This window comes from Epinephelus lanceolatus, chromosome 14 (assembly GCF_041903045.1).
Source record: "Epinephelus lanceolatus isolate andai-2023 chromosome 14, ASM4190304v1, whole genome shotgun sequence".
Lineage (NCBI taxonomy): Eukaryota > Metazoa > Chordata > Actinopteri > Perciformes > Serranidae > Epinephelus > Epinephelus lanceolatus.
Genome location: NC_135747.1, coordinates 28,223,862 through 28,248,341, shown reverse-complemented (window position 1 = coordinate 28,248,341; position 24,480 = coordinate 28,223,862). Strand labels below are relative to the sequence as shown.

Here is a 24,480-nt window from a genome sequence, read left to right as displayed (position 1 = left end):
TTAAATCAAGTTCAATAAAGAAAGTGGGTCACATGTCGCCGTTTTGTGTGCAGTAAAAATTCCTCAAAACTCACAGCCATGTCTGACCTGATTTAATTATGGAGCTCCCCCCTCCTCCTCCTCCTCCTCCTCCTCCCATCCGTCTTCCACCTTACACCGGACAGACCTCGCTACTCTGCCAGATGAGCTCTGCTGCTACTCCCGCCGCTAAAACTACAACTAGATTCCAGCCTATAAAAACATAACTTATAGAAACACCACTTACTGTTGTGTTTTATGGAGACAGTACCTCAGGAGGTGTGAGTATTTGAGATGGTTGCTGTGTTTGGACCCACCTCTGTCTGAAGTGGTACAGTCCCGTTAGTCTGAGAGTCCTGTTTACTGCAGCACTTAGCGGACACCAACCAGAAGCACCAACATGCGGACAAACTGCACTTTACTATAAAACGGACTGTATGATGAACTTTTACCGGCTGGCTATTTTACTGGGAGCATCAGGTAAGCCTTATTCCCTCCACTTAAATATGTCTACTCTACTAAAATGTGTTTTTATTACGACGACAGCGCAACAGGTTGATCCTATAAACGTCTTGCTCAGAGCTGGCTCCATATCTGTATCTGTATTACACACTGTAAAGTGCTTGTTTTAGGGTTTAAATCTTATTAAGGTGAATTAAACGAGATAATTGCGATATTATGGAGATGGTTCACCCCGTTTTTAACGATTTAATAACACGACAGGGGGTTATGGGACAATCCTAATAATCCTTATAGGGTTTATAGTGTCTGTGTTCAATATTGGGCAGATTCCATAGTATCGGGGAGACCGGGGTCGGTTGGCACACAGCCTTTTCTGCTCCTTTAAAGGTTTACTTTTATTCTTAATCAACAAGTTACACTATACATTACTCCTGTTGCACTCAAGACTTGCAATGCTCTATTTTAGTTTTAAATTTACCCATTGCTTTTAGATTTTTCCTTTGTGTTGTATTTACAGTTTTTATATTTATCCATTGTTCTTACAAGTCTCTTCCTGTGTGCATGTGCGTTTAATTGGTATGGTTTTATGTCTAAAGCACTTTGTAACATTGGTTTTTAATACCATGTTAAAATATCTGAGAGTCACTTCTTTTTTGGTGACGTAACATTTCAGTTTTACAGTAGGTCTGTCAGTTTGAAGGAAGGTATTCCCACATCCAGCTGTCTCAGACTCAGATGTGTTGGAAAATATCACTTCAGTCTTTGAGCAGTTTCTATTTAAGCTCAATGTTGAAAATAATGGCGTTGAACACACTTGAGGAAGGTCCAGTGGTCTGTGGTCTTTTATGTAGAGATATTGTTAAACATGTTACTTCAAGTTAACTGACAAAATAGTCAGCCACATGATTTTAATGATGAGTGATGGTAGCTGGCTAACATAATGTCATCACGAAGTTGGGTCAGATTTGAGCGGAGTTAGCTGGTTCACTCATTTGGGGGTTGTATGATCAGTAGTTGTAACTGTATTGGTGTTTTGTTTTTAAAATGGGCAGATATTCCATTAAACATTTATGATTTCCTGATCTTGTTTGAATGAAATGTTCAAATTGTCCCTTTTGGTTGCTTTATTTATCTATAACTACAGCATTTTAACATTGTGCCGACCAACCTTGAGATGACTTTAATTACAAATCAGCTAATGTTAGAAAACATTTTTGTACATTAAAACACATTTAATGATAGCTGAGACATTAACCTTTCATTTGCTGCTGCTCAGAATATTCTAACGTAAATAATAGAGAAGTAAGTATGAGCATGAAAAGTGTGCCAACCGACCCCAGTCTCCCCTATTTTATCTCCTCAGATAAGATAACAGTATCCCAGAGGGGCTTAAAATTGTGCTGTTATAGGCCTGTTTGTATTGTATACTACAGTTTGCTGTGTATAAAATATTTTAAGGCACAATGTTTAATGTTGGAGCTGTACTTTAAAGGTGCAATATACTATGATAGAGCTGCTACAATAGATGATTCATCGGTTTAGTTAATTTTCAAGCGATAATGTCAAACAGTTCCTGCTCTCAGGTTCTCAGGTGTGAGGATTTTATGCTTTTCTTCATCATTTATAAAAGTAAATGAAATATTTTTAGTGTCAGACTGTTGATCAAGTGAAATAAGCCATTAAATACAGTACCATGAAAGGGTATTTTTCACTATTTTTGGACATTTTATAGACATAAATATCTTAATTTGCATCAATCAAAAATGAAAATGAAAAGGTAACTGCAGCCCTACAGGGTATGTTATAACTTTAAAACTAAAACTATAATTAGTGGCCATAAAGTGCACATCAGCTCTCAAGAAGACTGAAAATGTACCTGTGTCTGTGAACCCCTGACAAAACAGCGCAGTTACCGAAACCTGAAATCCTTTATCAAGCCATATTCAGTCTTATCAGTGTGTTTTTGTGGGTCCAATGAGTCAATGTGAAGGAATGTGCGACACAGTAAAAGCAGGAAATGTGACAGCTCTGCAGAGGAAAAGTCTGACTGTGTTCAGGAAACATGCAGCATCCAGCGGCAGAGCTCTGACCTGCGTCCCACGCTGTGTTAAAAGGTAGTTTAATGTTGAAATGAGGCCTGTAGTTTGTGTGTAGGTGGAGGAGGAGGCTGTCTGCTGTCTCTGTAACCTGCTCATTAACCTACAGTGAGTCACACCTGACGTTAACTTCATGCAAACAATGATTAACAGTTCAAACCTCCTCTCACCTCCGACTGATGGCATTCACAGAGTAACGGTCTGGTTCAAATCTCTGGCTGTTAATTGGTCTGTTCACACCCAGCTGGAGGAGGCCAGATACTCTCATTGGTCGGGAGTCTGTGACCTCCTCCCCCCTCTCTGCTCCTCAAGTGGGACAGAGAGGAGGGGGGTGGGGGGATTTTCAGCCCAGCCTTAACAATGGACTGGTCCATGAAAAAGGAAACAAAGGGAAGAGAGCTCCCTCGTGGGAGGAATTTAGGAGCTGTCGCCCCTCCTCTTGCTCTCTGTAACAATCATCTGGCTCCATCACCACCATTACTGTTGATAGATAATGTGTAGATAAACTGTAGTATCTTATCAGGGGGATGTTGCTCATCTGACCAGTGTGTCATTAAAGGAATACTTCACCACAAAATGATCATTTGTAGAACAGTTACTCACCTCGTGTTACGTTCAATTCAACACATTCTCTCACCAACCTCATCACATATTCATGTTTGGTCATGGACTTTCCACGTCCACAAATGATGTGAAAGGTACCCTGGGTGTGTTGGTTGTTGACGTTCTGGGACACTGTGTCAAGTTCTGTCTGTTACATGCATTGTCTGTTTTTAAAGTACACTTCTGTTTTCACAGGACATTTAACGTTTACAATCAGTCTCTTTCAAAATAAAAGCACTATGTCGGTACAAGAATGCATTTTTTCCTGCAGCAACAAACACATGTGGTTGGGTTTAGGCAACAAAAATACATGGTTAGGTTTAGGGAAAAAGAACCGTGTTTGGCTTTAGAATCTTACCGCTCTCTTGGATGAAACTCTGTGTTTCTTGGACCCATCTACCATCACTCCAGGCCGCCCCAGTCGGACTTTCACCGCCTTAACTTTCATCTTTGTCCTGCCGTGTTTCCCCCGACGCAGCTGGGCACCCTTAAACTGTAACAGCAACTGGCTTCGTATCATGCCGACGTTAAAGGACACCTTTTATCGTTGGTTTCTGATGCCGCAAGTCACTTCCCAAGCACCAGATTTCGACGACATTGGAGTGAGACCGAACTCTTCAATCCGTGAATAGAACATTGCTTTTTTCGCTAACTTCCACAGTGAACGAAGAATCTAAAATCCAAGAAAATTTTTGACGAATCAAGGTAGAAGGTGGGCCACCTTTAACAACAGCAAAACATCCATTTACAAACTCTCACACAACACCTGCAGTATAAAGTCTCATCTATCCAGTCAATCCAGTCATATGCTCAGCAACGCAAGCGTGTGCATTTGAACTCTCATTCCATGGAGCACATCACATGTTTGCCCAGGTGCACTATTTGTCCATGCATTAGACTGTCTATTGGAAAGTGTTTTCAATAGAAACGTTTTAGTGAAACTGCATGTGTTTGGGCAACGTATCCTCATCCAATGGTTTGTATGACATCCTACAAATTATCACCTCTCCAGTGACATTAAATACCTAACATAAAGTTACATAGGTTTGGTTTAGGCAAGTAAAATTACTATGGATAGGTTTAAGAGAAGAATCATGGCGACGACGCACCTTAAAATGACTCAAAGTTTACTTAGTTCCAAACAATGATCTCCTTAAGGAAAGTCCTGTGTTTTGTGACCCATCCACCACCTTCTGTACTCCTGTCAGTGTATTGGTCATGCGACTGCAGCCTTGCCAAATACATTAGTGATACACAAATTACGGGCTCATGATTATGTAGGATATGCATGAATTTTGGTGCATTACATTTACAGGAAATTGTATAAACAGTAATTGAGAACGGACTGGTTTGGGAATTACTGAGCATATAGCTGGATAAGAGAGATTTAGATTGTACTGCACGAGTTGTGTGTGTGTGCTGTTGTTTAACATGGTCCCCTATGATTTCAATTCATCAGTGGATTATCTGTTCACCATGGAGGCAAACAAAGGTTTCTTCACAAATTCAGTGTAACAGTGGGTTGGTAATTAATATACAGATGATCATTTTGTGGGTGAAATTTCCTGTCAAAATGACCTGATTTATTTGGGTTTTACTTCATGAAACATTAACACACTTGTCTAAAACTTGAGCTGAAATGACATATTAATAAAAATTGCCAACAATTATGATAAACCTTTGTTACTTTCATTCATTTTTCAAGCAGAAGCGTAAACCATCCTGTGATTCCAGCTTCTCAAATGTATGGATTTGTTGTTTTTATTTTCTTGGTTTAAATATTGTAAACTGAAAATCTGTTAGATATGGTCTGTTTGTTGGACAAAACAACATCTAATTATGTTGCCTGGAGCGTTTTCTTCAAGTATTTCCCAACATTTCATAGACTAAACACTAAACTATTAATTGAAATTGATTGAAAATAACTCTTAGTTGCAGTCCTACAGAAGCGTAATGAGAAGAGTGTTCATGGAAAAGGGTTAGGATTTCTGCTCTTGTTTTACTGAACTGAAGTTAATTCAGACAAACAGAGAAGATTTTTACAGTTGCATACAGTCCTAATGGTGGCCTGAAAATAAGCTGACTTAGGCTCACATAAGAAGGAAACTAAGAAAAGCGTCCATTTTAGATGACTGCGATAAACGGTCAGAAGGAGAGTCAGACTGGTGGACTTGTTTTGTTTTGATTTCCTGTCTTTCTGGGAAATGTTTAGAGTGAGTTCCTGCCCCACCTAGAGCTAATATAACCAGCAGAAAGCACCCACAAGCGTCCGTCAGACCTCTCCATCCCCTCCCTCTGTGATGACAACCCCCTGCCTCTCCACAGGCCTCCCCAGCCCCCCACACACCCTGGAATTTAACCTTCCTGACCCTGATACAGAGCAGCAGAGGAGCCCCCCCTCCACACACACATAATAATCTCTCTTCCCGTCTTTGCTCCTGTTTTAATATGACGCTAAATATCTCCCAGGTGTAGTGAATCATCCACACAGACAAAGAAAGTTGCAGCTGGTTCTCCTGTGGGTGAGAGGTCAGCTGCATCCTCTTCCTGTCTTGGAACTGTTTTTGTCTACACTCAGCTAAAACTAATGTGGGTTAATACCCAGTGCTGCAACAGTTTGTCCAACTCAATATATGAATGAGGGAAGACTAAATATGCGTACAAACTAGAGCTGAAATGATTAGTTGTTTAATATATTAGTCAATTGACAGAAAAATTATGTTTTTCAAGTAAAAATGCCACAAATTATTATTAATTAATAAAGAAAATAAATGGCAGATAAATCAACCTTACAAAACCAGTGTTGTAGTCAAGACTACCTTATCCAAGACCAAGTCAAGACCAAGACCAGACCAGTGTGAGTCCCACGTTTTATGACACCTAGATGAGAAAATGTGGAACATGCAAACTGTTTGCACTCCTCAAACTGATCTAAAAGATACACATTCCCATAAAAATACCCACAGAAACCAAAGAAGACTCCTCTTCGTTCACCTCCTTTTTGCCACATAAACTGTATGTTTGCATGTATACGTGCACCATAAGAAATGCCTGAAATGGCCAAAATAATCAAAAGGTACTGCAGAGGAGAATTTTATGGGAATTTCCTTTGTTTTCTATAGCTCTGTAGCTGAAATCCTCCTCACCATCTTCAATCAACACTACTTTTTTTGCAGAGGCAACTGTTTGAATTCTCCACAGTTGCGGTCTTGACTGGTGTTGAGGGACAATAATTTTATTTTTATTTATGCACATCATCTAGGTTTAGTTTGCTATCATGTAAGACCAAGGAAAGCAGCAAATTTTTACAGTTTAGAAGTTGGAATTAGGAAATTTGTGGCATTTGTGCTTGAAAAACAGATCATTTTTCTGTCAAATGACTAAAATATTAATAAACACATCTCTTCAGCTCAAGTTTGTACTCATATTTAGTCTTCTGTCATTCCTATATTCAGTTAGACGAACTATTGCAGGGCTGTTGTATTAAACTACATTAGTTTTAGCTGAGTGACAAAAAAACAGCGTGCATATAGGAAAGAAGTAACACCTGTACACTTACTTCATGCCACAAAAGCGTAATTGAGACATTTTGATCCTACTTACTCCTACCAAATAGGACCTAAACATTGTCTTGATTAAACTTTCGTGCCGTGGATTTGAATGCGCAGGTGCTACTTCTTTCCCTCTTGAACAGTCTTGGAATAAAATGGGCTTTAAAGACCGAGATAAGACAGAGTAAAAATGTGGTTGAGTCGAGGGACTGACTGACGGACGAGACTGAGACTGTCAAATCGTACTACAACACTGCACGAAACAGCTCTTAATGTAACACAATTCAGTATCACCCCAGTTAAATCAACACTTCTCAAAACAGATTAAACAAAAACTGAAGATTATAACCTTCAAGAATGTGGGTTTATTGCTGTGATATGTGTACCTAATAAACTGGCAGCCCTATCAGGGTTAAAAAAATGAGTCTCTTACATATTAATTTAAGTAATTTTTCAAGCACAGATGCCAAACCTTTGCTGGTTCCAGCTTCTTAAATGTGAGGATTTGTTTCTTGTCTTTGTTTTAAATTATTAGAAACTGAAAATATTTGGGTTTGGGAGTGTTGGTTGGAAATGAAATGCAATTTAAAGATGTCACTTTGTGCTGCAGGACATTGTAATATCTATTTTGTATCTACGTTTTACTATTTTTAGCATTATAGTCTATTTATTTGATTGAGAATGGAAAATATCATATGTTGTAGCTCTAAGCTCAGTTTTTCCCCCTCTGATGGTCACACTGGGAGAGGCACAGCTTTGGGGTGTAAAATGAGGCAACAGACTCTCTGTGAAGCTGCCTGGTGGTGATTACTGTGTGTCAAGTAGGTGAACCTGGTATTTCTCAGTGTTGATACAATGATGTGTTTGAACTTTGCTGCACACATTTTATCTTTGAGCAACATTTGCATGACTCTCGGAATAGCCAAATGACGTGTCAGGAGACAAAAGCTCTCTATATTTGTCACTTATTTCCATTTCCTTTCTCTCTTCCTTTGTCAGTGTGTGTGTGCGATGGCGTGCATGTCACAATACGGGAGAAGCAGAAGTTTGCGATGCTCTTCCAGTCCGTGGTCCTACCATGTCAGTACCAGACAGCCTCCATTCAGGCCCCGGTGGTGCAGTGGTGGTACAAGTCCTACTGTCGAGATCGCACACAGGAGTCCTTCACCCTGCCCAAGAGTCTGGGCGTCCACACCTCCGAGCTGGGCGCCAAGTCCCACCTGGAGTGCTCCGACAGCAGCCGCACAGTTCGAGTTGTGGCCTCGAAGCAGGGAGCCTCCATGACGCTGGCCGAGCACTACAAAGGCAGAGACATCTCCATCATTAACAGTAATGTCATCTTTTTTATTCTAAACCTATTAAAGTCTCTAAAATCTTCACAATCTGACATGTACCAGCAGATATGATACAAAATCAGGGAGAAATTAACAACATCAACAATAAAGATTAAATGCTTCCCGGACATTAGCATGTAGCTACATGTAGCAGTGTAGGCTACATAATGTAAACACTAACAATAATGTGCCTAGAGCAGATGACCATATGAAGAAACCCGTCACAAGCTGACATTAGCTTGTTTTAAAAGTAGAAAAACGCTGGAAACAGAGTATTCAGAAAGGTCTGAAGCCTGAGGTTTTTGCTCACAGGAATGTAAAAGTTCACTTCTACATACATTAACCTCATTATTTGGAACTTTGGCCACATTTAATATGAAAAGCCAACATTATAACATTCTATTTATGACAGAAAAAAAGCAACAACATAATAGGTCCCCTTTAAGGTGAAAGAGTTGCTGTAGCTGTTTGACCAGAGCTGACTGAGATTTGTGTTTCCTGTTCTCAAAATAAACCTGTTTTGTCTTTGTCTTACAATGGAGAGGGCACACACACACACACACACACACACACACACACACACACACACACACACACACAGCCACATGATCACACTCTCCTGCTATCACTCCTATTCATGTGTGACTCCTTGTAAAACCCCAAACCTTATCAAGACAAAACACCCTTCTTCTGTCCTGATGTGTCAGTGGAAGCACATTCAACAACATCCTCCTGATGTCATTTAATACAATAAAAATAAAATAAATGCTTACTGGCATGATAAATTAATCTATGCTGGTAATCACCTCTACTTTACATTGTAATTGTCTTGTTTTTACATGTAAATGCTATGGGTTTACTTTTGTCTTGGCTTCACAAACACTCTACAGATGATAAAAACACTTAACAGAAAGAAGCTTGAATTTATGTCACAGTAACTGCTGTCAAGTGTCAAGTTGTGGGTGTATTCAAACCTTAATTCTCTTGGTGCCAACCAAAAAGAGAGAACAATGTAGAAAAGGGGGTATGACATGTAACAAAGCACCTGAGTCGGGAATCGAACCCAGGATGCTGCTGTTATATGGCATGCACTGCAACCACTCAGCTACCAATAGTACTGAGCATTTTCAAACAAAACCCATCATCCATACATAACTACACAAGTGTCAGTGTGTTCTAGACTGTTTAACCAAGTCATTATAGTCAGTTTGATGTCAACCAATCAGTTTGAATTCACGAGTGCGGCCATTAAACACTGACCTGCTTTGTGACATGACCTCACCTCTTGCAGCACGTATAACCTTGATGTTTCCTGTCTCTGTGCAGAAGCAGACCTGCGTATTGGGGAGCTGCAGTGGGGCGACAGTGGAGTGTACTTCTGTAAAGTTGTCATTGCTGATGATCTGGAGGGGAAGAATGAAGCCCAGCTGGAGTTACTGGTGCTCGGTATGCCTACACCTTTTTCTTTTTTTCATTAAAATAGCAACATAAAGACACAAACACACTTTGAGTATGATCATGATCGACTTGGTAAAGTTGTTTAAATGTTTGGCTTCATGTTAAGCTCAGTGATGTTTCCCTCCATACGTTAGGTGTTAAAAGTAGTTTCTTTGTTCCTCCACGTTCCAAAGTGTCTTTACGAGGGTTTCTATGGAGACGGCCAGATGGTGTTCGCCTCTTCACTTGTTTTAGCCAAGAGCTCTCTTTGCAGGATTGAGGTTGATTTGCACTGTCCAGTGGTGGAAGACATGCTTTAACTTAAGTAAAAGCAGCAGTATCACACTGTAAGAATAATATGTTAGAAGTAAAGTTCTGTGTTCTAAATCTGACTAAAGTAAAAGTACAAAAGTGTTAGCGTCATGTCCTCATCATGCAGAAGGGGCCATTTCAGAATAATGTATACTATTACTGAATTATAATTATTGATGCATGAATGCTTTTGGCACTTAAATGTTGCAGCTGCAGACATCTGCAATTGCAGCTGTAGATATTTGCCTCCAAATATCACTAGTGGAGTAGAGATATGGCACAGAAAAATTGGAAATACTCAATTACAGTACATCAATTTTGTACTGAAGTACAGTACTTGAGTAAATGTACTGTCCATAACAGATACTGTCTGTACTGGACTGTACTTTAAGCACATTCTAAGTCAGTAAAACACTACACTAAGTCATGGTTTGTACATCTTTGAAAAAGGTATGGGATCATAATGTGCAGCTGTTTGTGTGTGATCATGCTATGTTTTTTTTTTTTTTTTGGCTGATTAATGATTAATGAACAGGTTACGTTTCGGTGCTAAAGTTCAGAGACTGACTGTCATCTGTCAGTGAATGAAATTTAAAGTAGTGTAGGCCTACCCACTCAGTGAGAGAAACTGTGGCGACCATTGTTGCTAAAGCTTCTCCTTAAGCTTTTACCATGGTGACGTGCTTCTACAGAGGAACATGTCGGGGGTTGCTGCTGGTGTTGACATGAAGAGGGAGACGTAGCAGAAAAATGGGGCTAAACTCGCACAACAGTTACCCAGAATGTTGTGTCTTCCTTTAGCTTTTACTTTCTCTGATGTTGCTTGTAGTATTTAGAGCGTGCTCATTCATGCAGTCCTCCTCCACTGAGCACTAATCTGGTTATAATCAGCTCACAGGACAGAAGAGGAGCGGTTTAGACGTGTAAGAATAACAAGACTACACTGATTTTTTTAGGTTTGCCATGTGGCAATGAAAACATTTGAATTAGGAAGTGTGAGCTATTTAGACACCAGATTTGCACTTCCTAAAGTTTTGATATATCACATGCTACCAGTTTTATACACCAAATTGAAACTGATAGTTTTACATTTTGAGAAATATGCTTTTTTAATTTGTTGCAGCAAGTTAAATGAAAAGATTGATACCACTCTCATATCTGTCAATGGGGTCATCCCTATGTTTCCAGGGTTCTATGTTTCCCAGGTTCTATGTTCCCCACTTAACCCTGCAAAAAAGCTTCTATGTTCCCTGCTTACACAAAAAAGGTTCTATGTTTCCCACTTGGTTGAGCGGGCAACATAGAACCCGGGAAACATAGAACCTTTTTTGTGTAAGTGGGGAACATAGAACCTTTTTTGCACAGTTAAGTGGGGAACATAGAAACCGGGAAACATAGATACGCTCCCCTGTCAATTCAATATCAAGCTACGGACAACAGCTAGTTAGCTTAGCAGCTAAACTACCCAGCTAAACCATGGCAAAGAAGACTGCAAACAGCTAACACTTAGCCTAGCTCTGTTTGAAAGTAACAAAATGGCAGCCTACTGATTAACACGTTATTCTTGTTTGTTGAAACTCTAAATAGTCCACACATTACCTCAGGTAAAAACAGAAAAGGTTGATTTTAATCCTGTGATTTTGTATGGAGTCCACAAAAGAGTTGAAGAGAGTTAGATGAAAAGATTGACACCACCCTCAAGCTAGATGACAACTGCCTGTTAGCCTAGCAGCTAAGCTAACAAGCTGACCTTTAGCAAAGAAGACTGGGAACAGCTAACACTTAACCTGGCTCTGTTTAAAAGTAACAAAAATGTCAGCCTACTGATTAACATGTTATATCGTGTTTGTTGAAAACATAAACATTACGTCCACGCATTACGTCAGATAAAACTTCATTTTAATTCTGTTAATTTGTATGGAGTCAACAAAAGTGTAGATCATGTTAGCTAGCTGAAATTGGAAGTTTTAGGAAAATGTGCTTTTTCACTTTGTTGCAGGGAATTAGATAAAAATATTTAAACCACTCTCATATTTATTGGTTCAATATCATGCTACTGCCAACAGCTGGTTAGCTTAGCAGCTAAGGTTAGCTTGGCTGCAGCTAAGCCTTAGCAATGAATACTAGAAAAAGCTAACGATTGACGTTAGCCTGGCTCTGTTTGAAAGTAATGAAATTCCAGCTTACTAATGATTTATATCTTCTTTATTTTTAAACCCTAAATAGTCCATAGCCTAACAGTGAAACCACAAATTGTTGATTTTAAACTTATGCTTTTGTATGAATGACACAAACATTTTAGCCAGTTGTTAATGCTGAGCTAAGCTTACTGGCTGCTGGCTTCAGTTCCATGTTAATCGTACAGGCATAGTAATGTCAAATCTTCTAATCTAACTCACAGCAAGAATGTGAATATTTCCCAAAATGTCAAAGTGTGAAGCAACAATGTTTCTTCTCCCACCATCCCCATCATCTCTGATTTTATTTTTCTTTTGGATTAATTTTTCTTCACTCCCTTCGCTCTCCCTTTTTTTCTTGCAAAATCTTCTTGCATACTCCTCCATTACTCATTTCTGCATCTTTCACTGCCTCCTTCCCTCTCAGCCCTGCATAGCTCCTCTGCTCTCTCAGGTTACTCAGTGAGCTTCATGGTATGTAGATGAGTGTGCCAGGAAACCAAGATTACTTTTTTATCAAGTGGGAAGGATACACTGTTTTTCCCCTCCATAGTAACAGTCTACTCAGCACACTCTGGAGCCGGTGGGTGTTTAGTCTATTACTGCAGTCAGACAGATCACACTGTGACTAGTCTTTACAGTAATTATAGTCCTTCAACACCTCACAATAAACACATAGTAAAAACACCTGCAGTTGTGTCTCAGTCTCAGCACACCTGTTGCACTCCCTTTGTTTTCTGTATTTAACAGTTCTCGTGCTGCCTTATTTTTTTCTCTCTTTTGACCTGTTTAAATGAAACACAAAGACGCATTGTGTCACAACTATTGAACTTGTGTGACCGTATTTTGATGAGCTCCCAAGCTAAATTATTGTCCTAGACTCGTTATGTGCCCCAGTTTATAAACCCTCTCTTTGTCCTCACACACTGTCTCTCTTGGACCGTCTCCATATGTGTGTGTGTCTGTATGCATGGGTGTACATTCATTTGGGTGCAGCTTTAACACCACCAGAGAGGCACATATGCTGTGCACCTCAGTACAGAAATATATTACTGCTGGCCTCCTGCTATAATTAGATTAAGTGCATTTTGAACTCTGAACTCTGACTTATATGACTTGTCCTCATGTTCACTGGACAGTATTTTTTTTAAAACACCTCTAAGAAACTATGGCATAAAATACTTGTGTAATTCATGTGACAACAAGACTAACAGTCTGCAGCCAAGCTAGCTAGCTGGTGCATGCTAAAATGTGCATAATGACAATGCTAACATGCTGATGTTTAGCAGGTATAGTGTTTACCATGTACACCATTTTTGGTTAGCATATGTTAGCTGGCAAACGTTTGTTGATTAGCACTAAACACAGGCAAGGTATTTGGCTTTAAATTGAATTTCAGGCAAGTTGAAATTTTTGCCTGATGATGGCACTAGATGAAAAATTAAAGGGACAGTTCATCCCCAAATCAATCATACCTGTAGTGTTACTCATCAATCAAAGTGGTGTGATTTGCTGAGTGTTGGAGATACCAGGGTGCTTTCACACCTGCCCTCTTTGGTTAGGTTCAATGTTTGTTTGCCCCCTAAGTGCGGTTCGTTTGTGCAGGTGTGAACACAGCAATCGCACTTGATGCGTACCAAAGCAATCGGACCGAGAAGAGGTGGTCTTGGTTCATTTGTGGTGAGAACATGTTCCGATCTCGATCTGAACCAACTGCAGTCACATGACACATTGTTTGGGTTAAACATGAGCATGTTACAGTCCTGGAGGATTATAAATGTGCACATCCCCCTGTATTGCCTTAATATGCACATCCAATGCATCAAAACATTGTTTTCTAGTTGGAGCCGTGCCTCGTTTTCAAACTGTGTGGTTTGACTAAAGTGAACAATGACAGCAATATAGTCCACGATGACCAGCGCTAAAATCAACCTGCGTAGTTGTCCCTCCATTGTGACATTAGAAAGTGTCGCATTTATCTTGCAAGTTTACTCTTCTTCAACGTTTTGTTTACTTCCTGGATTTATCCCACATGGAAATACTGACCAATCAAGAGCAGCTTTCTCATGCAAGGCATTTTATCTGGTCCGCTTGTAAATGCTGCCGTGAGAACATGAACCAACTCTAGGCAAGTATGCACCTTTGTAACAAAATAAGTCCCTGATTCGACCAAAGCAAGACAACTCTAGGTCTGAAAGCACACTCTGTTGTAGAGATGTCTGCCTTCTCTCCATTATAATAGAACTAGATGACACTCGGCTTGTGGTGCTCAAAGCGTCAAAAAATATGTTTGAAAAACTCAACAGCGATGTTTCTTTCCAGAAATCATGACCCAGTTACTCAAGATAATCCAGTTATTTTTTGGGTGAACTGTCCCTTTAAGTAGTAGTGTAGCATTCAGTAATTGTTTAGATATTTTCCTTAAACCCAAAAATGTCAAGCTAATGTGGCAGTTAAGGAAAAGGCTTCTTCCTCTTGGGACCATGAATGTCTTTACTGAATTTTAATGCAATCTATCCAATAGTTGTTGAGATATTTCAGTCTGAACCAAAGGGGCAAACTGACCAACATTACCATCTCTTGAGTCCACCTCGCTAGCATGGCTAAAAAATGTCCTCATTCATCATTGTGACTGCATGTACGATGAATAATTTGTGTAAAAAATGTACCTTCGGTTTCTCAATTAGTGCATGACCATTAATCATCCACTCTGCTGACCTTTTGACTCTTGCTTTCTGCTTCCTCTGCCGGCCTTCACCTGTGCTCTCCCTCTCTCTGCAGGCAGGACAGGTCAGCAGGACGATCTCCTACCTGAGTTTGATGTGGAGATTATGCCAGGTACGGCTCCTCACCCGCTCTTTCATCTCACTGCCTGCTGTCTTCTAGCTTCTCCTAATGCCTCCTCATGTTTAACTCTCATTAACCAATCAAATCAATCTCTCTGACTAACAAATAAACCTGTTAATGAGCTCGGGTTGATGACAGTAGCGTCTAACCTGAAATTACACACAGTTATTATCAGTTATTGAAGCTGCGTAAAGAAACATTCACAGACCCTCAGTGCTTTATCTTTTATCTCTGGTTTCAGTTCCTCAGGGGATATCTGATGACTTTGTGGGGGGCTTAAGAGTGGATTTTGCTTTTGGGCACACCCTGAGGAAGTGTGTTGTTAGGGTCTGGGAGCTTTAGAGATGATGATGGATAAGAGTCACGAATAGTTTCCATGGAGTTTGCCTGAAGTTTCCTTTTGTAGCGCTCTGTGGTCACATCAGTGAAGAAGCGACAGAAACATCTGCGTGGTTTTAAAAGTAACATTCTAGTCGATCACAACTTGGGTCTGCTTCAAATATTATAACAAAGTGGTGAGATGATCAGTATCTTAACTTTATTTGGAGGTAAAGCAATAAGTGATCATATTAAGTGTGTCACGTGCATATCTGTAAATACATGTGGCACACATATACTGCAACAGAGTACGTCTTCAACCTGCCCATCCATGTGTTGTGATATTAATTGACAGATTTTTGCAATATCCATCAATTTTATTCCAGTTGTAGTAAAGATGTCGCCTCTTCCACTTTTTAAAGGGACAGGATTGGTCAAATATGTGTGTCATATAAAACAGAGAAAGAATCCCACTTTAAGGAGCAAAATTAACTTATAAAGGACCAAAATATATTCCAAAGAAAAATCAACTTGTTATACCTAGGACATAAAGGACTCAGAGACTAATTAATTTTAGCAAACTTAAACATACTTATTGCACATCTTATTCTCCTACTCTACCTCACTGCATTTTTAAAACTTCAACAAATTTGCAAACTTGTTTTATGTATATATTATATGAAGAAGGGATTAGGGCCATGTTAAAGAAAAAGAAAACCTTAAGATGTGAGAATAAAGTTGTAAATCTATGAGAATAAAGTAGTGAATCTACAAGAATAAAGTCTTGAATCTACAAGAATAAAGTCATAAACCTGCGAGAATAGAGTTGTAAATCTATGAGAATAAAGTCATAAATCTACAAGAATAAAGTCATAATATTACGAGAATAAAGTCGAACTATTATGTGATTAAACTTGTAATTTTAGGATTAAAAAAGTCACTGATTAAGACCAGAAAGTTGAGTAACATGGTATAAAAATTGACAAAGTGTGTACAAACAGTGTTGGAGGTGACAGTAGTATAGGTTTTAGCATTACCGAAGTAATATAACCCGTTACCAACAAGATTTCAGGTGATATTATTACATTTACAATGTCACATAAGTGGTTGGGATGAGATTCAGCACCTCCAAATCGGAGGTCATGGTTCTCTGTCGGAAACTGGGGGATTGCTCCCTCCAGGTTGGGAGAGAGTTACTGCCCAGAGCAAGGGAGTTCAAGGATCTCGGGGTCTTGTTCATGAGTGAGGGTAGAATGGAGCGTGAGATGGATCGGCGGTTTGATGCAGCTTCTGCAGTGATGCGGCCACTGCACCAAACCCTTGTGGTGAAGAGGGAGCTGAGCTGAAAGGTGAAGCTTTCAATTAACTGGTCCATTTACATCCCAACCCTCACCTATGGTCATGAACTCTGGGTAGTGACCACAACCGTTGTGGTGAAGAGGGAGCTGAGCCAGAGGGCAAAGCTTTCAGTTTACTGGTCCATCTACGTCCCAACCCTCGCCTATGGTCATGAGCTCTGGGTAGTGACCGAAAGAATAAGATCATGGATACAAATGGCCGAAATGAGTTTCCTTCGTGGGGTGGCTGGGCTCAGCCTTAGAGATAAGGTGAGGAGCTCGGACTGAATCTTGTGCACATCACAATGGAGAATGAATAGTGTGTGTTTCTGTCTTCCAGAGTGGGCGTTTGTGGGATCTGTAGTCCTGGGCAGCATCTTCCTCCTGTTATTCTTGGGGATCTGCTGGTGTCAGTGTTGTCCTCACTCCTGCTGCTGCTACGTCCGCTGCTGCTGCTGTCCGGACACCTGCTGCTGTCCAAAACACTGTGAGTAACACAGACTTCCTTTATTTACTGCAACCTCTACATGCATTCTTTGTATCAACTCAACAGAAATCCCTCTGCCTGGAAGGTTTATTGTTTTGTTGTTCTTCCGTTCAGTGTACGAGGCAGGGAAGATGGCAAAGAGTGGACCGCCTGCTCAAGTTCCTGTGTATCCCTACTACATTCCTGGTGTTCCTACTGTGGTTCCTCTCGCCCCTTCATCCAATATGGAGCCAAAGATCTCCTCTATCCCCTCAGTGGAAAATAACCTGGCTGGAGGTGAGAGATCATAGGAAGCTCTGTAACAAACTAACTCTCATTTCATCCCTCATCCTGGTGTCTGTTTCTAACCTACGCAGAAATGCCACATGCATGTTTGTTATTTACATTTAACATCTCTGAGTCTGGTTGTTCTTTTTAAGATGTGCACCAGACACTTATGTGTATATGTGTGTGTCCCTGCATGCTTATGTCCCTGTGTGTGTACTACTGTGTGTGTGTGTCCGAATCCACAGCACGCAGTGGTTATCGACTGAAAGCCAGTCCAGACCAGGACTCAATGAAAGTTCTGTACTACATAGAGAAGGAGCTGGGTCAGCTTCCCTCTGCCAAGATGGCTGCACTCAAACGTAAGCCTGCACAGATTAGGCCAGTGTGTGTCATCTGTGTGGCTGTGTGTCAGTGTGTTTATGTGTTTTATTTGCATGGTTGTTTGTGTGAATTAATCAGTACTAGTCTTCATCTAATCCTTACATTCATTTCATAACATCTAACTGCCCTTACTGAGATGAGAAAAAGATGTTTCTCAGTTTTAAAAAGTATGGTTAATTTTTAAGGTCCCTGTGTATCAGTAAATGGCATTTTACATCCTGATTTCATAAGTTTTTCAGACAATTTAAATCCGAGTACTGGACTATTGGAACATTTGACTTTAACACAAAAGCATACAGTATTAAAGGGACAGTCTCTACAGTAGAAACAGTATGGCAAATGTGGCATAAATAAAAGCTTTGTTTCCACTGAAGGAAATGGTTTCAGCTTACAAAAACAGATTGAAGGTCTGCATCACTGCAACTTGTAGTTAAATTTTTGGGAAGTTCACGTCAGGCTATGCCCGAGGTGTGGAGTTGACTCGAAACAGAAGTATAAATCCCGCATAATTATTGTGATTATGCCACCGTCACACAAAAGACATTCATTTATTTCACCAGCGAGATTTAATTTAAGTGCTTTTTCTTGTACTTTTAAAGGATAAAACTGGGGCTATTTTTCAGCCACAACAAATTCCATGAAAACACCAAATCCATAGTCTGTCTTGCTAACAGACTATGCAAAAACAAATCTAGAAACAGTCACAAATGTAGAGTTTTATTTTCTTAAAGGCTAAGTAATTTTCTAATACAGCTGGGCACTGCAGTTTGGCACTGTATCTAACAAATTAGCACCTTACAAATGACGTTTTGTGGTTAGATCAAGGAAATGAAACATGATTTGGAGTCTTAAAGTTTAGGTAAGTAAGGTTATGTAGGTTAGGTTAAGGAAAAGAGACATGTGATGACATATGTTAAAATAGCAGTTCACCTGGTCTCACATGGTCCCTATCACTGGTCTCCTAGGGCGAAGTCCTGTGTTTGTTTGACCCATCTGCCATCGCAACCTGTCTCCTTACACAGACTTTCGCTCTTGATTCTACTTCCGTCTTTGGTCTTGTCAGCACATTGGTCGTGCGATCGCAGCCTTCTTTATTATGTCGGTTATAAATGAATTGTGGTGCATTACTTTACGCAGGTATACATATGAACAGTGCATGAAAACAGTCTGAACAGTGTGACTTATTGATGTGTTTTTCATAGTGTTTTGACATCAACGTCAGCCTACGCAAAGAGATTAAGCTGTATCAGGCTGAAGCAACACAGAGTTTGTCAGTGATGTTGTAATTGTGTTGTTATTTGGATCATTTCATGGTTGGTTTTGATCCTTTCAAAGAATTTGTTAACAATAAGGAAAAAAAATCACCAGACTTATCCTTTAAATTGGTTGTGACAGTAGTCTGAGGTGGCATATGAGACACTGTGACCTCAGTACTTTGCAGTCAGCCATAATCAGAGCTCATAATTATACAGTCATAGTCACCTCTAACCAGAAAGTAGGTGATGCTCTTATCCCAAACACATACAGAGGACTTACAGCAGACCACCTCTTAGTCTGGAATGTCTGATTACATCATTTCACAGTCGTGTGTTTCACCAGGCGGTTACAGAAAATTTACCTGAAAAATGTTTGTAAATAAATTTTATGATGAAAATAGCAAATGTTTCTGTCTCAACAGCCAGCAGCCTCTCAGAGCTCAGCTCTCTCCATGATGGAGGAAATACAGACTTCAGACACACCTATCAGACGGTGCAGATGAAGGCGCTCCCGCCCATTGCAGACCTCGATGACCAGTCAGTGTTAAGAGTAGCTCCACCTACACAGAGTCGAAGGCCCAGACGGGACAGAGGCAACCTCTCAGATGACGAGCTGGACAGAAGGTATAATTATGGTGTTATTTAGTACATGTGTGTGTTTATGTGATGAGAGGATTACGTTCCCATGAAGTAGTATTGTTAGTTCTTTAAAGATAAAATATTCAACATTTCCACATTAAGGTGTGGCGAAAACAACTAGATCTATATTGTATATTTTGTTGAGCTGTGTACTTACATTATCCAAAATGTTTTTAACAATGGTCAAACCCAGAGAAATCTGTAGTTGTACTCAAGAGACAGCGTGTGTGGCATCATTGCGGCACACTGTTTATCACAACACAAATGAGACAAGCCAAATAAGATCAGCTAGCTAGTTAATGCCATCACATCCTGCAGTCCTTCTGCCTCGCTCCCCGCCAAGGAGGCTACTTCTCTGGGAGGTCAGCAGGCTGCATCTCCGGAGATGGACCTTCAGCTCAGCTGTCGCAACTTGATTTCAGCCAGTGAGAAACCCCAGCGCTGGGGGCGATGACAGCAGGTCTGTGACCAGTGGTAGCACTGGGTCTAACCTGTGTAATGGCAGCAACAGAAAGTCTGCTGACCCGGGGCAGCTGAGTGGTCTGAGATCAAACCCCCAGTTCTGTGTTTGCCTAGCTGAATTCAAGTTGCTACAGGGCTCCTTGGTGTTGTTGTTTCTGTATTTGTTCTGTGTGGTAATATCGTATCTTAATAAGGTCATTTTGAGTCTGTTTTTGGACCTTCTATGTCACTTTGTCGCCAGTTTATATCTCTTTGTTGTTGTTCTGCCTTTTTTTGTAGTTATTTTGTGTCTCTTTGTAGTTCCTTTCCATCTCTTGTGGTCTTGTTGTGTCTCTTGGTGGTAATTTACGGTCTTGTCTTTGTCAGTATGTGCTGTTTTCAGCATTTGGTTTGTTGGGATTTGGTCGCCCTAACCTCATTCCTCACCAAACTCTTATTCCCACCATCCAGGACCAAACAGCAGACCTGGGTTGACAGAGCCTTTTCCATAGCTGGAACTATGACTCCTCCAAGTCTATGAAGCTACCTTAAATATTTGAGTTTATGTCATAGCCTATGTGCTTTTATTGTGTTTTTGTTTATAAGGTTATTTTTTTACTGAACTAATATATCATATAAGTGTCTGAATATCTTGAAAATCCCCTATGAAGTTCCAGAGTGTGGGATTTAGGAGGACACATTGGCAGAAATGGAATATAATATAATGTTTTCTTTAGGGTATAATCACCTGAAATAGGATGAGATCTCTGCAGATAATTTGGCTCCTGGTAAAAACCACCTGAACAAACAACATCGAAGGAAGTTTAATTGTCCAGGTTTCAGCCGGATGTGAGCTGCAGTCCTCACCACTAGATGGCACTAAATCCTGCACACTATTCCTTTAAATCAAATGGATCATTATTATTATTATTATTACTATAATTATAATTAACTCTGTGTCACTGTGTGTTGAGTTGTGTGCTTTTCCTTGCTGTAGGTGGAACCCTCGCTCAGAGCACCTTCAGAGGAGGACCTTGGGCAGAAGAGGGCGCACCGGCTCCCTGGACGAGCTGGAGGATTTCGCCCAGTCTTACACCTCCCGTGGTCGTCGGGCTGAGCCTCCAGACCGGGCCTACGAGCGGGATTACAGCCCTCCCAGGCGCTTCTACAGAGATGAAGATGATGGCTGGGGTCGCCGCAGCCCCTCACCTTTTCAGAAGAGAAGGGACACGTGGGACAGTGATCGCCCCTGTCGACCGCCCCAGAACAAGGGATACGACGACACCTTCCTCAGCAGTGTGCTGGACAGCAAGTTGAGGGGGCGGGGAGGGGACAGAGGCGGCTGTAGACCGGACGGGGACAGTGACACTCCCTCTAAAGGCAGCTCCAGAGGAAAGGGCAGCGACAGTTACTACAGCCGGTCGCCTAGCAACCGTCCAGAAGAGGAGGACCCTTTGCCTCCATACTCTGAGCTGGAGGCGGAGCGGTACCGTAGGGCTGACTCAACCGCAGACCGGTACCGTACTGTAGAGCCTCCCCGATCAGAGCGATACAGGACCAATGACACCGCCATGAGGCCTTTCTCTTACACCCGCCCCCCCCAGGGAATGTCCCATACACTTCAACAGGGCGGCCGAGAAGACAGAGACAGGAGCCGAAATCTGGTGAGTTACTTGTAGCAGGAACAAGGACTTCCTTCCTCCTCAGCTCTTCAGGAAAGAGCATTTACATCCTGTAAATAGTTACAGGACAAGTCTGTGTGTTCCATATTTTTCTTATTGTCAACAAATCCCATTAAAAGTCCAAAAACAAGTTTAGTGTCGTCTGTGCAGCCAAAGCCTGATGTAGCTTCGTAAACTTTCTCAAATGATTACACACTGCTTTCCCCTGCATGAAAGTACATTAGCTGCATCATAATCGATATCAGCGATTCCAGCACTGTGTTGCGTGGTATCAGATCAAAACCAAATTTTGTGGTATCGCCCACCCCTTACATCTTCTGTCGCATACACGAACTTGTGGCCGTGCCTAATTTTCTTTGTCTACTGTTGAGTTTTGTGGTGGTTGATATCAAAAGGTGTGGCATTACCGCCATCTGCTGGACTGTCCTTTGCCCCATCTATTCTGGAATTACAGTGACTTGAGAGAAAAGACACAAGATAGACATGTTCCTGAACGTGTGTTTAGTCAAGATCAGTAGTGGTGCCTGAGAGGTTATGCCAGTAGTTAAAAGCAATGCACAAACTGCTCCAAGCAGTTAGTTATTTAGCTCTTTTTGCTGATTCTTATAATATCATTGCAGAAGGGTAGCAAATTCTCTGAAGTCTGGCACAGCCCAGGGTTTGGGTACTACTGCACTAGCTCACCAAATATGTATTAATCCACAGCTGAAAATAATCCCTAACAAATGCACCGTTAACAGGAGTAGATTAGTGGTTCACAGGGTAATCAAGGAATGATGGACACATAATTTGAGATAGCCAACAACCCGGTTTTATATATCCAAAGAACTTCTATAAAAATATGAACTGCTTGTCAACCAGACCAGGTGTCTGACTGAGAAATGTATAGCCACACCGGGCTAGTAAAAGGAACTGGGTGTTTAATTGGGACTAAGCTTGTAATTGAAATTTTACAGGACAAACGTAATAAGTGGTAGCAGGTTTTGGTCCTTTCATGGGATTTACTGACAATAAGAACAAAGTAGAATAGTGCAAGCTTTGTATTTAGACATTTGAAGATGTTTTACAGTATTATGTTAATAATCTGACCCTTGTGCAATGTACATACAAGATTTGTGGTCTTAACACTGAATCATTGTAATGTTAGTTCTGACATAATTTTATCTGAGTAGCTGTAACATTGTTTGCATACATTTCCAAAAGCAAATGACACTTTTGATTTAACTCAGATATGAACAGTATAATCTGGTCAGGCTTGCAACCATCACAGTGTTAGAAACGCTTACTAACTGGCTCCAACAAACATCTGTCTTTACTACTAACCCTTCAGCTGCACGATGTCTGTGCGTGATCTGAGGCACCAGGCTGGACTAACCTGGCATGAGCATGAATGTAAAGTCTCTAACGTGTGGCTCTCGGTGTATTTCTTTAACAGAGCACTGCACTGAGCAGAGACTCTCTCATAGTGTGACAAGGTTTCCCAGCCTCGACCCGCTCAGCACTGCAATCTGTTCATTTAAACCGTCCTGTTGCTACGCAGGAGAGGCTAACTGTTCTGCCGTCAGCCACGTGAAGTCTGGCTCGTCTCACTGAGAATAACCGCACTGAGAAAACAGCAGTAGTGGATGGAAAATGCACAAAGCAGCAGTCGTGTCTGCGAGTACGGGACATTTTTACTCGTGCATGAATCATATCTGGGTATTTCTGCATGTGTAGACCACAGATGTTATGTACGTATGTATGTGCATCAGTTGTTGAGTTGAGTGACTGGATTTACTGAAACAAGTGCCAAGATGTTTTTTTTTTTGTATTATTATCTGCCAGTTTTTGATCTGCAGGACGCCACGGTCTTTTACTGTCCTACAGACTTCATACTTGTCACTCAGTACACTGCAACTCAGGTTCACTTTGTATCTGTGTGTTTGTCAGTTGTTGATATTGTACTGTATGTAAGTACTGTACCTTCAATTTGTTCTGCAGATTTTTAATTGCACTGCTTAAATACTTTTTTCAATAAAGAGAACTCAAAGAATTTGCAGCTGTCTAAATGAATGTATGTTTATTATCTCTGCCAATAGAGAAGATGCATCCAGCTACGGCCAGCTAAAGATTTTATTGTCAATTAATCAATTCATGATTTGGTCTAAAAATGTCAGTAGTTAGAAATGCCCAGCAACATTTCCAAAAGACCAAGGTGAGACTCCAGTACCAGTTCCAAGCGGCTTCATCAGTTCTCAACGCATTAGTCTGACTAGTCCTCACTAGTCTGACAAACAGTGGAGTGGATAGGTGGAGTGGATATGTGGTGTCTCAGGCCACCTCCCCTGTTTAAACAGGGGAGGTGGCCTGAGACACCACCTATCCCCCATATTCAATGCGGCCCTTGCTGCTGTACCTAAGAGATTGAACAACAAAGACTGCCTGAAACTAACCTCAAGTGGCTCAAAGAAACACAACGACAGTCGTTCACTGGTAACCACACATCATGCCTAACGACTGTTGCTCACCAGTGGCCCCACTCACTCCTAACGACCGTCGTTCACTAGTGTGACTCACCTGATCCAAACAATGGTCCAGTGAAACTCCACTAACGAAGTATTGTCCTATGAGGGTGGTGGGTGTACACCTCCACAGAGGTTAAAAACCTGAGTCTTACTCCACTGTTTGTCAGACTAGTGAGGACTAGTCAGACTGATGCGTTGAGAACTGATGAAGCCGCTTGGATAAGAGGCGAAACGTCTTCTAGACAAAATCAAAGTCCAGTTGCCTATGATTTAATTGTTGCCAGAATGGAATTGACCTGGATAAATGAGAATATCCACAGACTAATCAGTG

The 24,480-nt window shown here is 40.9% G+C and overlaps 1 protein-coding gene across 3 annotated transcripts; it reads left to right on the top strand.

Annotated features, from left to right (window-relative positions):
- The first annotated feature begins 145 nt into the window (after positions 1–145).
- LOC117251180 (immunoglobulin-like domain-containing receptor 2) lies at positions 146–23,677 on the top strand. Of its 3 annotated transcripts, XM_033617209.2 has the most exons (10): positions 146–498; positions 7,730–8,059; positions 9,391–9,510; positions 14,772–14,828; positions 16,833–16,979; positions 17,094–17,255; positions 17,492–17,605; positions 19,306–19,507; positions 20,961–21,627; positions 23,081–23,677. In XM_033617209.2, exons 1-10 carry the CDS (start codon positions 456–458, stop codon positions 23,114–23,116), a joined length of 1,878 nt encoding a protein of 625 aa, XP_033473100.1. In that variant the 5' UTR covers positions 146–455; the 3' UTR covers positions 23,117–23,677. The 3 variants fall into 3 exon arrangements, with proteins under 3 accessions (XP_033473100.1, XP_033473102.1, XP_033473103.1); XM_033617211.2 differs by lacking the exon at positions 14,772–14,828; XM_033617212.2 differs by lacking the exon at positions 17,492–17,605 and having other exon boundaries at positions 147–498.
- Positions 23,678–24,480: the final 803 nt, after the last annotated feature.